The 17,969-nt window shown below is 53.3% G+C and overlaps 1 protein-coding gene across 1 annotated transcript in view; it reads right to left on the bottom strand.

Annotated features, from left to right (window-relative positions):
- The window catches only part of DNAH10 (dynein axonemal heavy chain 10), a 114,200-nt gene that overhangs the window by 23,774 nt on the left and 72,457 nt on the right, over positions 1 to 17,969 (bottom strand). The window contains exons 44-56 of the mRNA XM_081285689.1: positions 17,706 to 17,825; positions 16,615 to 16,760; positions 14,067 to 14,219; positions 12,503 to 12,763; positions 11,411 to 11,583; positions 10,641 to 10,734; positions 10,121 to 10,285; positions 9,611 to 9,799; positions 6,945 to 7,116; positions 4,073 to 4,276; positions 3,394 to 3,474; positions 1,014 to 1,211; positions 602 to 759 (exon numbers count right to left, since the gene is read on the bottom strand). Of these exons, the coding sequence (XP_081141815.1) occupies positions 602 to 759; positions 1,014 to 1,211; positions 3,394 to 3,474; positions 4,073 to 4,276; positions 6,945 to 7,116; positions 9,611 to 9,799; positions 10,121 to 10,285; positions 10,641 to 10,734; positions 11,411 to 11,583; positions 12,503 to 12,763; positions 14,067 to 14,219; positions 16,615 to 16,760; positions 17,706 to 17,825 (2,114 nt within the window). The remainder of the gene's footprint in view (positions 1 to 601; positions 760 to 1,013; positions 1,212 to 3,393; positions 3,475 to 4,072; positions 4,277 to 6,944; positions 7,117 to 9,610; positions 9,800 to 10,120; positions 10,286 to 10,640; positions 10,735 to 11,410; positions 11,584 to 12,502; positions 12,764 to 14,066; positions 14,220 to 16,614; positions 16,761 to 17,705; positions 17,826 to 17,969) is intronic.

Below are 17,969 nucleotides of genomic sequence, written 5' to 3'. Positions count from 1 at the left end.
CAGAGCATTTACTGTCTGCTGCCTCCAGGACGCACACACCTTCCCGGGCCTGGAACCCAGTCACTGGCCCACAGGAGGTATAGTGGGGTAAACAGTGTTCCCCCAAAAGTCAGGTCCATGGGAACCCCAGGAAAGGACCTTATTTGGAAATAATGTAATTAGTTAAGATGAGGTTACCCTGGGCTAGGGAAGCTCAGGTGACAGGTGTCCTTCAAGAAGTTTAGGCCTCACATTTGACACATGTATTGAATTACCTCCATGTTGCCATAAGTCTGTACAATTTTATATGTCAAATTTTTTCTTTTAAATTAAAGCCATGGGGGGGTTGTGGCTCAGTGGCAGAGCGCTTGCCTAGCATGCACGAGGCACCCAGCACCACATAAACAAACTATAATATAAACAAAATAAAGGTACTGTGTCCATCCACAACTAAAAATTTTTTAAAAATTAATTAAAGCCACGTGCAGACCCACCAAGAGGAAGGTCACAGGGTGAAGGAGGCAGCCTAGGCTGGTGATCTCCAGGCTGCGGCCTGCTGAGGACCACCTACAAGCAAGCAGTGGGAACAGGCCGGTCCCCAGGTGGCCCCGCACTTGCCTACGGCGGTGTTGGTGGAGATCTCCTCCAGCAGGGCCTCGCAGGCAGCTGACTTCTCAGCCAGCACGACCCTCTGCTCAGCCAGCTTCTGGTTCAGCTCGTCCAGCTGGATGGTGGCCTCCTTCAGCTTGTCCAGCCCGCCCTCCAGGCGCTTGCACTGAGCTGGGGACAGATGGCACACGTTCACTGTCCCCACGCCTGCTCCCTGTGCCCCAGGCTCGCCTTCTGTGGCCTCCCTGAGGTTCATCCAACTTGGGTTCATCAGGGGGAACCATTCGCTTGTCACATAGTGTCACTATGTTCCAGTCCCTCCTGCACGGGCACGGCATGGGCCCAAATGAACTCGGGAAGAGGAGACCTGGATCCCTACACCTGAGCATTGCGACATCAGGCGACCAGCCATCCCCAAGCCTTACCTATGTTAAACTGAGTCTTCTCATCCAGCAACTTTGAGTACGTATTAATAAAATCCAGGTAATTCTTAGGCGTCACATAGTTGCTGCGCCTCAGTTTCTGGAGAAATTGTTTGCTGAATTCACCAACGGACTCATGGACCAAGACCACGTGTTCCACCAGGTCTTCTATATTTTCTCCTGGGATCATGGGATTAGCCCCTGGAGAGGGAGGACAGGCAACGCTGCCTCTCAGTGAGAGGATGGCTCCCAGTGAGCCCAGCCTGGAATCACCCGGCCCAGAGGCCCGCTGTGGCCCAGGCGTGAGCCCCAACGCAGGGCTCTGCAGGTCCACCAAGGCTCACGGCAATGCTGGGGCAGGCAGCACATAGCCACAACAGGCTGACGGCACCACAACAGGGTGAGCCTCAGAGAAAGAAAAAGAAGGCCACCCTGAAAGGACGGACATGGACATGGCGGGATTCCATAATCCACAAAGGCGGGCGGTTGTGCTGATGGGAGGAGGGAGGGAGTCTGCATTTAGAGCAGTTAGGAGGGTGACGAGTTCTAGAAATGGGTCCTGTGATGGCTGTGTAGCCCTATGACTGTTACAAATGCCACAAGTGCACTTAAAAGTTGGCAAAATGGAAAAGCTTATGTTAGATATATTTTCCAAAATAAAAAAAATGATTTAAAAATGTAATTTTAAAAAAAATAGAAAGAAAAGAGCAATTATAATGAGTGGGTGGCTCTTCTGGACCACTGAACCAGGCTCCAGGAACATGCCTCAAACAGAGAGCCACCCCTCTTCCCTGGGCGCCGTGGCAGCACGCAGCGGGGAGCACACCACACCTGTCCTGCTCGATGCTCCCCAGGGAGCAACCTCTTCCAGCCAGGTGAGCTACTCAGCCCTTCTCTGCTGGATACCCAGCGTGCGGACCTACTGGGCAAAAGGCAGCCTTCCTGTCAACCTGCTAGAAGAATCACTGCAAGAAGCATCCTCTTGAAGACAGAATACACCTCTCGTTCAAGCAAAGGGAGGAGAGTGGACAAAAACATCAGCTGTCGAGGTTCTGCAGACCCAACCTTGGGTTATATCAGGGGTACTGCCTGCAGGAAAGATGCAGCCTGACAAATATCCACTTTGGGGCATAGTCATCTCGATACCAGGAAACACATTCTAAGGAAAACAATTCTAAGCAAATTCTAGGCAGCATTATTAAAGACACTGAATGCTGAAAGCAAGCCCAAGTGATAACACTTGAGAATGACTAACACACTTAAGAAAACCAGGGTGCACTACATCAGGGTGCTCATCTACAGCCCAGAAGGGAAATCTGGCCCACTTCCTGCTTTTTAAATAAAGTTTTATTGGAACACAGCCATGGCCATTCATTTGCATATTGTCTATAATGGCATCCACCATATAATTGTAGATTTGAGTAGTTGCAACAGAGGTAAATATTTTCCATCTGGACCCCTGCCGAAGTAGCTTGCTGGCCCCTGAGTCATATCTTAAGACTCATGCTCTTGGCCCCTTCCCAGAAAAAAAAAAAAAAAGACCTGCATTATGACGGAAGCTATGATCTCTGCTTGCATAGAATGACTATTTATTTATTTATTGGATACATATTTATAAGGCTGAAACTATTTTGAGGTCACTCGGTGGAATTTGACATAAATCTGTTCAAGGTGGGTCTAGAGAAAAAGATTTTCCCCTGAAGTTCCACTGACATACATGCTTTCTTATTCAAGGAGTACAATTGCTGTCCAGGGCACAGGTGCTGGAGGGAGTCGAGGCTCACCCACAGCTTGCCCCACGGCCCTTGGGCAACCTCTGGGTTGGAGGTCAGCACACTTTCTCCATCAAGAGCCAAACAGGGACACCTGGTCTCAGTTGCAACTCCTGGCCCTTGCAATTGTGGCATCAAAACAGCCATAGAGGGCTGGGCTGTGGCTCAGTGGTAGAGCGCTTGCCTAGCATGTGTGAGGCCCTGGATTCCATCCTCAGCACCACATGTAAATAAATAAATAAATAAATAAAAGGTATATATATATATAAAACAGCCATAGACAACATGTGGATTAATGCATGAGTCCGTGTGCTCACAAAGCTGCGCCCATACAGCAGTAGGCCACACTGGCCACAGGCCATGGCTTGTCAATTCCCAAGCTAGATGCTACTTAATCAATTTCCAATCCAAACTCTTCTGTAAGTCTCCTGAAATCCCTTGGGACTGAAACACAAGGACAATCTAACAATAAAAAAAGCATGTGTTCTTCATAAACTCTTCATAGAGTTTACAGCAAAGGAATCCATGGGGCTAAAGGTCAAGGTCAGAGGGGTGATGTAGAATGGCTTTGTGAGACCCATGACACAGTCCCCACAGTAGCTGGGACTTACCTAAAAATGATTTGGCGACTGCGTGCAGGGCTTGGGGAGGCCAGGGCATGAACCAGTCGATCCCAGTGTTATTCACCAGACCTTGGAGAGAGAGGGCAACCACTGCTCTGCACCCGAGACACAACTTCAGCTCGGTCTTCAGTTGCCACCAATGCACTGAACAAGCTGGGCGCATCCCAGCTGGGCTCATCCACAGCAGAGTGTCTTATTCTGACACTGGGCACTGCTGACCCTGGGGCCAGATAACCCTGACACAGGCACTGACTGGGCACTGTGCATGCTTACAGCATCCCTGGCTGCCACCCACTGGGTGCCAGCAGCATGCCACCTCCCCCTCGGTTCTGACAACTAGACATGTCTCCTGATCCTAATATCCCCGGGGAGCAGCACCTGCCCTCATTAGGAACCTGTGGCTAGGCAGGAACCCTTCCACAAGGCTGGTAAGACTGTCCCATGTGGGAGGGGACAAGGAGCCATCCTCCATGCACTGCCACATTGTTCCTGGGAGTGGGAGCACATCCTCAGGCCAGAAGAACATCACCCACTGCTGGTGGCCACTGCAAGGGGCCAGCCAGGCACATCCCACAGTGCAGGCCCTCGTTTCCACTGGAGGCCACGTCTTGTTGACTTGTTGGTGGAAGCTTGGGAGCAAATGGGCAACACACATAGCCCCAGGTACCTGGGAAATTCCTGCAGCGGGTCCTCAGTGTGTCCCCCACAGGGGACATGCCCAGGACGATGTGCAGATTATTTGCACTCTTGTTCACGAAGTACTGCCACACAGACTCCTTGGCTGGCCCCATGCCCTGCTTTAGGGCTTCCTGTCCAAGCTGGCTGAAAATGGTGTCCTTTTCCTCATCTGTGAACAGTGCAGGGACGATCCCTGCAGAACAGATTCGTGGGAGCTGGTTTTAAAGTCCCAGGGTCACTGCCTCTCTGTGCACCAGCTAAGATGGCAGAAGAACAGCATGGCGGAGAGAGCAGTGGGTCCCAACGCGGGGCACTAGGGCAGTGGGGCACTGGGGCATTGGACTCAGACCCCTGGCCCACTCGCCTGTGGGCAAAGCCCCTGAGCCTCCATCTACTCATCTGTGAAATGGGGGCGATGACACCTCCTGCTCACCCCAGAGGACTGCAGGGAGCTCCGGAGGCCACTGAGTGTGGAAGCCTTGTGTTCTCTAGAGCGGGAACACTCACCTGGGGCATCTGGCCATCTGGAGACACTTTCCCATGACTTGGGAAGAGGAGAGCCACCTGCCGCTAATAGGCAGGGGCCAGGGGTACCACAAAACACCCTAGGGTGGTCCCACAGCAGAGCTTCCCGGCCCCAAATGCCAACAGGGCTGTGCTGGGAGTCCCGAGGGCGGGACATCACCATTGGCACATTTCAAATGACACAACACACTGTTAATAAGCAGGTGATGTTAACACAGGGCCAAGGCCACTCACCTTTAAAGCCCCCGCCTCCCTCATCCCCTCCGACCTAGTCCCTAAGGGCAGCTAGAGGGACTCCTGCAGATCACAGATCTAGACCACATCAGGGCACCAGCCCATGAGGCCCCACACTGGGGGACCATCGCTGTACTCCTGCCACGGTGGCCCTTTCCCATCTGACTGTGGCACACAGACCCCTCTGCCTGAAAGGACTTTGCCAGCCCATAGCTGGTCACTACTCCCGTGGCAGGAGCATAGATGTCGTCCCCTGGTGATGCCCATCCTAATCTGGGACCAGTGGTGAGGTTTCCCCACTTCCTGCAATGCAGCCTCAAAGAGGTGTCTGGGTAAGGGTCTTGGGAGGGGGCAGGTCTCTGGATCAGCCAGGTGGTCCGACACATCACAGGGTCCTTATGAGAGAGACCAGCAGTTAGAATTGAGGTGACAGAGTGGAGCCTGGGCTGGTGTGATCAGGGACTGAGGCCAGCGGCAGCCTCCAGAATCCAGAAGAGAAGGAGACGGATTCTCAGGAACCCCTAGAAAGACCCCGTCCTTGCTGTGGCCCCACAAGACCCATCCCCAGCTCTGACTCCAGCCCTACGGCAGGAGAATCTACATTGTTTGAAGCCACAGCGGGAACTGGGGCTAAGTTGCTAGAGCAGCACGGGAAACAGACACACCAAGCTCAGGTCCCACGTCTCTGCACACTGGAGCCACCGGGGAAGGGGCTGGACCCCTCCTCATGGCACCTATTGTGACTTTAGTGGTGGCGCCATCTCTGTGTGCTTCTGTTGCTGATGTTAACCAGCCCCACCCCCCACACTGGACCCCAAACTTCAAGGAGGCCAGAGGCATGACTGCCCAGCGTCTAATCCTGCAGGGTAAATCCAAGTGGAGGATGGTCCCTGTCCCTGTAGAGCTGACCCCCATGACTTAAAACTCAACTACCAAAGCCCAGCAAGCACACATTCAAAATGGGCACATTTCTTTGTATGTCAAGTTTACATCCAAAGAAAAACCTACCCAAAACTGGCCTCTGGATAAGAGCAGGCCTACTGAAGCTTCTTGAGGGGCGGAGGGGGCGGTCTGAGGTTTCACTTGGAAACCCACCAAAACAGGAGGTGGGAGGAGAGGGGGCAAGGCGAGCACAGAGGGGCACTCCCCAGGGAACCTGGCCAGCATGCTGCCATGTCCCTAAAGCCTTCCTTCAGCCTCGTGCTGTGTGTGACATGTTTTATGGGACGGGTGGAGAAGACCTGCTAACACCGCAGGACAATGATGCCTAGAGTCAAGTGCCAACCTGACCCACAGTAAAGGCAGATCCTCCCTGGGAGCCATTTGGTCACACATCTGCGTGAACCTCAGCAGGCTAAGAGGTGGCCAAGATCGTGACTCAGGGTAGCAGTCTCCACCGTGGCCATGAGGCTGAAGCCCAAGCCCCTCCTCAGCCCCTTCTTAGCGGGGCACCTTTGGGTGAGTTGTCAGCAGTTTCCTGGTGACCAGCTCCTACAACTGATTACCACAAATTGCACACTTAAAACGATGAAGAAATTTACTCTCACATTTCTGGAGGCCTGAGAGCAGAGACCAAGGTGTCAGCAGGGCTGTGCTCCCACAGAAGGTTTTGGGGACCCTCCCTTGCCAGATTCTGGCATCCCTTGGCATGCGGCTGTCTCCATCCTAACAAGGCCTTTTCCTCTATATCCCAGTGATTCCTCTCCTTTCTCTTGTAAAAACAGCTGTCACTGAATTCAGGACCCATCCCAAATCCAGCGTATCATCTCAAGACTCTTCACTAATCACATCTGCAAAGACAGCTTTTCCTGACAAGGCCCGTTTACAGGTTCTGGGGTCTGGAGTCGGGATGACTTTTGAGGGGTCACTGCTCTACCTCTGGTGGCATCTCTGTACCTCTGTTTCCCCTTAATGGAGCCAGCCAGGTGTCTCCCTCCTGGGGACCCAGCAGTGCTGGGTAAGAAAGTACTTCCAACAGCCCCCAAGTACAGCAGACGCGCACCAGCTGGTCAGGGCAGGGCCACTGGGCAGCCAGACCCACCCCCAGGGGCTGTGGTGAGGAGCAGCCTGATGTGCCCATGAGGCCACCGGCCACGGGGTACCTGAAGTAAGCATGTTGTTGATGAGCTCCAGGAAGCCCTCCTCAGCCACGTGTGCGTCTGTGAACAGGAAGATCATCGTCTTGTTCTCCAGCCCCAGCTTCATGTAAAGGCTCTTCAGATCCTCCCGGAAGCTGTTCTCGGAGTAGCCTCGGCTCAGCAGGATCTCAAACACCTGGGGACACAGGGCAAAATCACCTGGGCTGGTAGCCTCCCTCCCCAGCCTCCTAAAGGAGGCCAGCACACAGGGAGAGCCTCTGAGTTTGCACGATGTCACTGCTGGGCTGTTGGCTAAGGGGGACGGAGGCAATGAGGACAGGTGACTTGGCCAGTCTCACAAAATGACCCAGAGCCAGAAGCGCAGGAGGCAGAAAGCCAAAGTACCCTGCTTTTTTTCTGGGGGGAGGTTCAGGGATTGAACCGAGAGGTGCTTAACCACTGTGCCACATCCCCATCCCTTTTTTGAGACAGGGTCTAGCTAAGATGCCCAGGTGGCCCAGAACTTGCGATCCTTCTGCCTCTCCTGCCTCAGCCTCCAAAGTTGCTGAATCACAGGCACACGCCACTACATCTGGCCACAGCACCCTGCCTTTGTCAAAGCACCATAAGTGTTCTGTGTACACACAGGAGCATGCGAAGGCACCGCCATGCAGAGAACATGCCTACGTTCAGGAGGCAGTGTGGGAAGGAGAAAGGCACAGAAAGGTCCCCAGAGTCACAGAGCAGTGGACAGCCAGACACAGGCAGGTGGGAAGGGTAGGCAGGGAGGCCAGCAAGAAAGGGCAGGAAAGGGGCACAGCCGGGGCGGCCCAAGCAGCAAGTGTGGACACTGTCTGAACTCTGCAACCAGTAGGTCCTCCACACACCTGAGGCGGCTGGCACTAAGGCCCAGGCAGAAGCAGGACTTGTATGTGAGCAGTGGCAGCTACTTGGAACCTGGTGGGGTTCCCAGCCTCAGGAGGGCTCGGTCCCTACCTCAGGCCTCCTCACCCACCCCCGGCCACACACACCCACAGTCACAGTCACTCCACACCTGTGATCACACACACTCCACCATTCCATGCACACCCTCTCATGCACACAGGTTCACACACGCACTTTCACACCCAAACACACTGTCCCAGACACATGCCACACACAGGCACACTTCCACACTGGCGCACGCACAGTCACACACCAGTCACACAAACTCAAATAGCAAGCGTGACTTCCAGCTGACCAACACTTACTCCGCAGTTCTGTCCAGCACCTGCCTTCCACCCGCCAGCTCCTTGCTCACTGGGGTGCCCACCCACTGGAACCCATGGCCATCCGCCTCGGCCTCCACGGCCCCAGCCCACTCTACACACCCTCGTCTTCTCCTGAGTCCCGTCCCTCAATATCCCTTCTGCGGTCCTTCCCAGGCGGCCTCAGAGGAAGACCTCAGAGTTGCCAGACAGTCCCCTGTGGGAGTTGGAAGATTCTGAATGGTGGGGAGAAGCAGGAGCCCTGGGACCCTGCTGGTGGGAATGCAAATCAGCCTAGCCACTGCAGAACAGTGTGGCGGCTCCTGCAAGGGTGAGCCCCAGAGCCACCACGTGACCCAGCAGTGCCACCCCATCCTCCTTAAGAAGCCCCGAGAGCAAGGGAAACATAGGTCCACCCAGAGATTCCCACGTGGACATTTATAGCATTATCCACAGCGGCCAAGAGGCAGAACAGCCCAGAGGTCCATGGGTGAGGGGACACGTGGACAAATGCAGTGTGTCCACACAGGGACCAGGATTTGGCCAAAACAAGAACGTCACCCAGATGCAGGCCACACTTGGTAAGCCCTGCAGCTGCCACGGCCGCCACATACAGTGCTATGCTACGCATGTGACAGTCCAGGCAGGGTCGTCCACAGACTTGGGGGAGGGTGGGGTGATGGCAGCTGCGGGCACAGGGCTTTCTTAGAAGTGGTGGGAATGCTCTAAAGGAGTCCAGGGTGATGGCTGCTCACATCTGAATGACAAGAAGCACCGATCTGCACACAGAGCGCGTGGATAACACGGCCCTGAGTTGTACTACAATAAAGCTGTTTTTAAAGAGAGAGTTTCTAAGATTGATGTAAAACTGCATGTGTTGCTGTGCGGCTGTGGTTGCCTGGCAAATGGCTGGCCCCTAACAGCAGCCCACCGAGGTCTGCCCAGGCCGGCCTCCCTGCGGCGGATGCACATTGGGATCTGCAGCAACTGCCTGCGTTTGGCTTTTGACCTTGACCCGACATCTTCTCCAATCTAAGAACAATACAATAGTTAGACGCTTTGGATATTCCGTTAAAATATGCCCAAAACAGGCAAGCGAGCAAAAACAAACCAACCCAACTCCCTACTCTGTGACAACGTTATGCTATACCAGGTGCAGGGCCCAGACCTGTAACCCCAGCAAATCGAGAGGCTGTGGCAGGAGGATCACAAGTTCCAGGCCAACCTGGACAACATAACAAGACTCAATCTCCAAATAAATAAACAAATAAATAAAAAAGGGCTGGGGCTGGGGCTCAGAGATTAAGCACCCCCAGACTCAATCCCCAGGACTAAAAAAAAATCACTTAGGATCTGCTGTAGGTGGTTCCAGTATCTGCAGGAACTCCCTCCCGGCTGTAGGGACTGGCAGGACCGGCCTTCCTGGAAGGGAGGTGGCCTCACCTCGTAGCCAGCCGTGAAGGCGGCCAGCCTTGCGAGCGACTGCTTCCCGGAGCCACCCTCGCCCACCAGCAGCGCGTGGCCACGGTCCATGCGGATGATGCGGTGTACTCGGGTCAAGTGCTCCAATGCGTCATCGAAGAGCACCAAGTTCATCCTGGTGTTGATCTCATTGTACTCCTCAAGAATTTCCTGAATTAAAAAAAAAATTTAAGGATCACTGTTTTTTAAGAGGTGAACTTTCTCCTTTTGTGCAGGACAGATTAAGGACGGAGGAAAGATTTTTCTTTCCTGAAAAATCATTGTACTAATTGAATCAGTTGGGCTCCCAGGACTGGATCCAGCTCTCAAATCCAGACTCCACCTTACCGGAGCTGGTCAGCCAGCGGTGAGCCAGGGCAGACCACAGGTGTGGGAGCCTCAGGGTCAGGCACCAGGCCCCTGGGGATGGAGCCACTGTCATACCAGTGCTCCAGGAGGAAGCAGACGGGGGCGAGAAGGAGCCCACCACACCTGGAACAGCGCTTTGGCAGCCTCGTAGTCCTGGATGTCCTCGTAGATACGTGTCTCCTCATGCAGAGCCATCCGGAAGTCCCCGAACAGGATGGGATCCCTCATCACTACCTCCTCATCCTCCTCAAAGTGCTCCAAAACCAAGTTTCCTATGTGATCTTGCACCTTAAAACGTAAGAAGGTTAAGGACCCACACTCAAGGACAGCAGTCCCGCACTGACTCATGTCAGGACAAGCTCCCACGCTGTCACCATCTGAGTGACCTGCCTTCCATTTTCTCCCTCGACAGCTACAGAGTACTTATGAGCCATCCCCCCACCCATCAGCTTTGACTGTTAGTGTCTGCCTTTTTGCCATTCTATATATTTTTTAAATGCGTTGTTTTCTCTGCGCGCACGTGGGCATGTGTGTGCGTGTGTGTGTTTGCATGTGTGTGTGTGTGTGACAAAGGCTTGGTCCTCCTCAGAGAGCAATTCTGTGGCTGGCCTTTGCATCTGCTGGCACATCCCCATGCACTAACCAGCTGCTTGTCTGTTTCGTTGATCAGCCGGTCATGGAAGACCCTCAGACACTCATTCCTCCAGACTCTCACCATCTGGGCCACTGTCTGGAACCTATGGAACATGGCGGAAGGGGCAAGTCAGCCTCGAGGGCCCCTGGAGAGGAGTGGGCCACCTGCCGCCGTTCCCAGTAGGATGCATGGGAGGCGGCTCGGGAGCTGCACCCTGGAGTGCCCTCTCTAGCCTCCCATTAGTGAAGTCTAACCAGGAGCTAATGGATGAAGTGCAAAGACTCCAGGTCACCATCCATAACTTGCCCTATCCGAGGGAAGAAAGGGCCCTCTCTCTATGCAGCATATGTGATGGAAAACTCCTAGCACTGCCCTGTTGCTGGAATGTCTGAATTTAGAATCAGCATAAGGGCCCCTGGCAGCTCCTGTATCTCAACTGGAAACAACTGGTCACATGAGCAAAAGGATTCGGGTGAATTCCAACTTCAGAGCTGAAGGTGGGTGGCAAAGCCATCCTACCCAAAGGGTCAGAGATACTTGTCCACCTGTCCAACCTCTGCTGTTGGTCCCACTGGTTTTCTGCCCAGGGGTTTGCAAAGAGCCCAGCTTTGACTCCAGCATTTGTCTCTATTCTTCACTTAACACAGCAAAGACGTTGGGAATTAACTGACACACTGGTTCTTCAAGTTCACTGACAAGCCCCCCCACCCCCATCTTAAGAGAATAAAAGAAACCGTCAAATTGGCAGGATATATCTTGTTAAGATCCAACAAACTAACCGCTGGGGGTTGGTGAGCACAAGGCCATTGAACACCCGGGAGAGATCACGGAGGTTGAAGATGTAATGGAACTTTGAAGGGGTGGGCGGCAGGTCCTGGACGATGTTCTTGTAGAGCGTCAGCGTGCAGGAGGTCAGCAGGCCACTCACTGCCACGATGTTCTCGTGAAAGTCCTGAGACAGGAAAAGCCCCCACCCCCGGGTGTCCATGAATGGGAGAGTGGACAAAGGAAAGAGTGTCACCCAGAGGGAATATTTAGCCATGAGAAGGAAGGGAGCCGTGAACACACACAGCTAACCAAGTGCAAGAAGCCAGATGACTCGATCCGTGTGAAACCCCCAGGACGGGCAAACCCACAGAGATGGGAGGTCGGTGGGTTTCCAGGGGTTGGCGGGTGGGGAAGGGTGGGCAGCTGCTGCAGTGTGAGATCAGGGTTCCCCTGGGGGAGAAGAGGCTGTGAAATCAGACACTGGGGTGGGGACGCCTATGTGCCACGAGTGTACAGAGTACCTCGGAATTCTGTGCTTTAAAGTGGCCACGGCAACGAATTTTACATAATGTGAATTTTGTCACATTTTTTTAGGAGGGAAGAGGTGAACAGACCAGAGAAGCTCATCATCTGACCTGCTTTTATGGCCTTGGGTTTCCATGTCCACCGGGAAGTCAATGAACTGTGAAACCAAAGACCCATGCCAGCCGCCCTGGGAGTTATCTGCCGGGCACACCTTTGGGAAAGGCATGAACTTGCCAGGTACTCAGGGTGGCCACGATATCTGCTGCTGCACAGCCTCACCTTACCCACCTGGCCCCAGGGCACAGGCCTAATGTCAGTAGGCAGGACTCCAGGTGGGTCCAAGGCACTTCAGCCTCTGCGGCCCCCCTTCTTGTACATTAAAATCACATTTTGTGACTGCATGGGTATAAAGGTGAATGTTTTTCTTCTGATTTTGAAACACAGTAAAACATCTTCTTGGTCCCCTGAATGCACTGCAGGCCCTTGGCTTGGGCCTGGTGTGTCTGATGTGTCAATCAGTCTGCATACATTTCTGCCCAACCGTGTCCCCCATTTGTACTTCTGATTTAAAGAGTTACCGCGGTGTGGCCTTTCAGGATGGAGAAGTAAATCAGGTGCAAGGACTCCTCTGAAGGGAACGGCACGTTGAAGGTGCTGAACAGTGAAAGGAACCTGGGGTCCACCTCGTTGCGGCCTCCTCCGGCTTTCCCCATGGCAGCGATGAAGCCGAGGTCCCGGATGTTCTTACAGTTCAGCTCCTTCCCACGGTCGTACAAGTAGCCTTTTTCCAGCAGCAGCTTCAGCAGGGCAATTGGCTGCTGGGTGCCATATTCATCCACCTTGATGATTTTTTTTAAGAGAAAAAAGAGAATAGCAGTATTTCAAGGTAGAGCTCCAAGAAGCCTGAGCGTCTGGACCAAAGCTTGGCCCTCCTCTCATCCCAGAGCATCCTGGGCTTAATTTCGTTTGGCTTCTCAAAGTTTGCAATTAGATACTCATTGGTGATTTTTAAAGTCTCTCTCTCTCACTAGACTATAAGCTCCATAGGTCTCACACACTGCACAGTGCTGACCATCAAAGATGTCAATTCATCCTCCCACTCACTGGATGGATGAATGAATGGATGGAAGGATGGAAGGACAGATGGATGGACAGAAAGAAGGATGGATGAGAGATAAAAGGAAGGATGGAAGATGGATGGGTGGATGGAGGGATAAATGGATGGATGGACGGAAGAATGGATGGACAGATAGTAGGAAGGATTCATGGAAGGATGGAAGGATGGATGGAATGATAGAAGGATGGATGGAAAGATGGATGGGTGGATGATGGGATGGAGGGATGGATAGATGGATGGGAGAAGAATGGGTGGATGGGTGGGTGGATGGATGGATGGATGGATGGATGAACAGAAGGATGGGTGGACAGATGGTAGGAAGGATGGATGGATGGAAGGATGGAAGGATGAAAGGATGGATGGAGGGAGGGAAGGATGAGAGGATGAATGGAAGTATGGAAGGATGGATGGACAGATGGAAGGATGAATGGGGGTAGATGGATGGATGGAAGGATGGATGGATGGGTGGATGGGAGGATGGATGTATGGACAGATGATGGATGGGTAGATGAATAAAGTTATAGATAAACAGACAAATGGATGAATAAATAGATAATAAAGATAACAGATGGCGGATAAATGGATGAATTGAGTAATGGATGATTAAGTAACTGAATACATGGGTGGATGGATGGGTGAATGATCAGATTTATGGGTAGGTGAGTGAATCCTGGTTTTGCACCATCCTTCTGGAAGACAAATCTTCAAGGAAAAGATGGTTCTGTAAAATGATACAAATTTAACTTCCGGTATGCCTAGAGAACTTTGCATGTCTCAGCCTCAGTCCCCAGTGCAGCTGAAGTTCCCCTTCCTCGGCTATTCCCCAGGGGTCCTGCCTTCAGTTTCTCCAGCACAGAGGGCCACCTAAGAGCTCTTGTGGGACACCTCCTCCGACAGAGCTGAGGCTGGGAGGAGGGAGTGGGGAGGAGCGGCGGGATGCTGCGTCCTGGCTGCCCGCCATGGCCTGCACTACACACACTGAGCAGGACTGCGCTCGGACACCCTCCGCCCCCCTCCCGCCTCACCTTGGGCATATTCATGTCGTCCATGAACACCAGGAGGCATTTGCCCATGGGGGGGCCATAGGTGTCTCTGGTCCGCTTTTCCACGTTGGCTTCCAAGTTTCTCTGGATATCCATGGACGTGGTACGGGACGAGAAACTGACCATGAGCACAATCTGAAACAGGGAGAAGGCAGGATGTGTTGGCCTCCTCTGCGTGGCACCCGCAGCAAACGTCTGGCGAGCTCCCATCTATGCTGAAGACCCACTGCCTCTGAGCTAATGCTATTGTCACCCAATGTGGGTCTGTGCTTTGTTATTTTTAAGTGCTAAAGCAAGAATTCCTCTTCCTCCTGGCAGGTTGCATGAGCTGATAATGAGCTGCCACACGTGGGCCTCAACACACGGTGGCGCAGCAGAAGGGGGACTGGGAGCTGTTAGAGGACCCCAAAGTCACTTAACCCTTTCAGACCCTCCTTCCTTCTCGCCTGAAAGGTGATCTGAATACCACCTTCTGGGACCAGTTACTTCCTAGAGTGGTTCCTAGAAGGCATTTTCAATGAGGCAACATTAAAACATAAACTGCTTATGATGGCAGCTGTATCTTAATAAATCAGCCAAAGAGAACGTGCACAATCTTGGGTTTGGTCTTTGGAATGAGTTGCTGGGAAAGAAGGTCTACCTGCTGTACCCTCATGCCTGTGTGCTTGGGCCTCTCCCTGTGCTCAGAGGTGCTGGGGAGCCCCTCACCGGGGTGTTCACACTCCTTGATGTGCCAGCCATACCCAGAGGGCTGTGCCATGTAGCTGGCTGCTCTGTACCCAGAGCTTCCGGTTCTGTAGTTCATGGGTGTCTTGAACAAGCTTTCAGGTAAAGCTAGCTCTGTTGGCCTGGGACCACACATTGGAAACTGTGGCCTTTTAAAGGCCCTCCACCCAGAGTGCCTGTGAGCACAGGTGCACAGAAGCAGACTGTGCTGGCAGCCGGGCTGGGCTGTTAAGCTCCAGCTGCGGAGTCCTCGGGGAGGGGTATTGTGACGTGGCTTCTGAACGTGGCTTCCCTTTGCCCCACTCTGCAAATCTGCAGCTCCCCAGCTCTGTGCCCTCCACAGGGACATCCCTAAAGCCAACTAGGCCATGTTGTCAGTGTCAGTCTAGGTGAGCTTGGCTACTCAGATCAGCCCCATTCTGCCCACGCTTCTTACGATGTCCAACACAAATGTCCCCCCTGCCCAGAGGCCGGTGAGGCTTGCAGGAGCCCTTGATGCCAGAGCTGCTGGAAACAGAAAAGACACAAACTAAGAGACGTGGAAAAGTGAGTGGGGGGAGCTCCTCTCCCCTCCGAGGTTCCAGAAGGCCAAGACAGGAACTAGACTTAAATGGTGAGGTGACCAGGCAGTAACGAAAACAGAACTGAGTCAGCGCCTGGACCGCCTGAAAACCACAGAAGGTTCCTTGGGGGCAAGAGAGTCTTCACTCAGTGATCCAATAGCTAGAAAAATGGCTTGCAGCTTGGGGAATGGACGGTGAGCAGCAGCCAGCCCAGGGAGCAGGTCTGTGTGGACAGGGGCCAGCGCCTTCTTCTGGCTGTCTCAGTGTGCCTGGGGCACAGCACCCTTCCGCTCCAAAGTGACCCGAGTGGCCTGTTCCACTGGGCTTGTCCTGTGGTGCCAGCTGGCACGGGCCCCGTGCATAGCAGACCCTCATGCATCTGACCAGTGTCGAGGGATACCACAGAGGAATGATGGGAAGACATGACAGCCAGTCTCCACCATGGAGCCCAGCGCTGTCTCCAGGTGTCCACCCCTGGAGGGTGCTCAGTCTGACGCACACAATAGGGCAGAGGTGAGGTCTGTAACCCCCAAGACGGCGCAGCCTCCCTTTGCTGCCCGTCCTGGGCTTTCACTGGAGCCCTAGCTGTAGTCACAGCACTGCTCAGGTTTCAATGTGCCTCAGGTTTCAATCCCCAAATTCATACGTCAATGAGACTTCAGGGTGGGTCCTTGGAAGGTGAAGGGATCCCAAAGGCAAAACCCTTGTGGATTAATGGATTCATCCACTATTAAGGAAGCACCTTTTTTTTTTTTTTAAATATAAGTGACTTTCTCTGGCAAACCTACTCTGTCTCACCATGTGACACCCTCTGCCACACTATCATGTAGGTAGAAGGTCCTCATCATGCTGGCCCAGGCTCCTGGATTTCCCACCATCCAGAACTATTAGTCAAATAAACTTCTCTTCTTTATAAATTACCTGGTCTTGGGTACTTTGATAAAGCAACAGTTTACAAAAAGCGCACTCAAGCAGCCCTGGGAGAGGCCCACACAGCAGGGAACTAAGGCCTCCAGCCTCTATCCATATGAAATGCCATCTGAAAGAGGATAATCCAGCCCCTGTCCAGCCAATAGCCTGACTGCAACCTCATGAGAGGACCTGAACTAGGGCCACCCAGCTGAGCCACTGCCAGCCCCTCCACCCACAGACACCAGGAGGTGGTGCTTGTTGTCTTAAGTGACTCTGTGCTGGGCAGTTTGTTACACGGCAATGGGTAACTGATATCAACAACGGCTTACATTAGTGTCTTCACTGAGATTTCTTAGGAAGTTCTGGGTAGTGGCTGTCTTAGAAGTGCCAGATTCACCAACAAAAATAACAGGCTGCTTAATTTTGACCATTTGTTCCAATATCCAGGTGGTGCGGGTTGTATCCACCGTGTGAACTACAAAAGGAATGGAAGGAACATCAGAAGAGCTCCACATGGGGGTGGGTGGTGGGTGACAACACAGAACTGTCACAGAATCCCGTAAATCCCATAAAAAGCATCAGCAGAAGCCAAGCCGTGACCTCAGGAACATGCGTGGCAGGTAGAGCTGCTCTGCAGGAGAACCTCGTCACCCCAGCCATTATTCTCCTTGGCTTTATTGAGGCACAACTTACAAAGGCATCACCCATTGTAAGTGTAGAATTCGATGAGTCCAACACATTTCTACATACGTTGTGCGAGTACGACGCTGTCCAGGATGACAGCACCCAAACTGCCCCAGCATCCAAGTGAGATTTATGCTCGGGTGCTAAAAAACGATCTCCCTGCTGCTGAGTCACCCACATGCCTGCAGGATCTGGTCTCCTGACCCACAGCTCCCTCTGCAGAGACTTCAGCCACCAAGTCAGGTCCAGCCTGCCCCCTCCCACGTGGGCAGATTTTAATCCCCATGGGTTCTGGAGGACCGGGGTGCCTTGCTCTGCAGGTACAATGGACCAAAGCCAGGTGCACATGTTGTGGAGCTATCCAGCCCACATTGTGTCTAACCAGCCAGAGGAGTAGACTTAAAATACAGTCTCGGGGGTACACACCAGGGGCACACGCCTTCTCCAGGAAGCACTGTTCACGGGAATGTGCCGGTCACTACCCACGCCCAGCCAGCTCCATGGGCTGGAGAGAGCAGAGGAAATGCCAGGGGAAGCCCGCACCCTCTCCGCGGGCACTGAGGATGCACAGAGCCAGCATCTAAGGGCCTCTCAGGAGGGCCCCTGCCTCCCCGCTCTTCTCAGCTCCCTGGGTGGGACTCAGGTGGCCAGCCAGGCCACAGGATGCTTCTCACTTCCTCCCAGGACCAGGGTCACACACCCTCACACCAGGGACAGAGGCTTGCCTCTCACTTACCCAGGATGTTGATGAACTTCCTCTGGTGGTCATGCACATACTCTGGAACCAGCTTACTCCAAGGGATCCAATGGTTCCGTTTGGAATCGAAATGAAACTCGTACAAAGTTGGGAGCTGGCCTGCAGTGGACAATCAAAGTCCATGTCACTGTGATTGTGGACGTGGGAACATAGGAATCAGTTCTGGTAGGTGCCTCAAATGAGCTAATCCTGCTGGTTCCCTGGATAGCTACCACAGTATCACCTACGTGCCACTTCTCCCCC

This window comes from Spermophilus citellus (assembly GCF_964194105.1).
Source record: "Spermophilus citellus genome assembly, chromosome: 3".
Classification (NCBI taxonomy): domain Eukaryota; kingdom Metazoa; phylum Chordata; class Mammalia; order Rodentia; family Sciuridae; genus Spermophilus; species Spermophilus citellus.
Note: the sequence above shows the minus strand (reverse complement) of the source record. Positions and strands in the feature narration are given on the sequence as shown.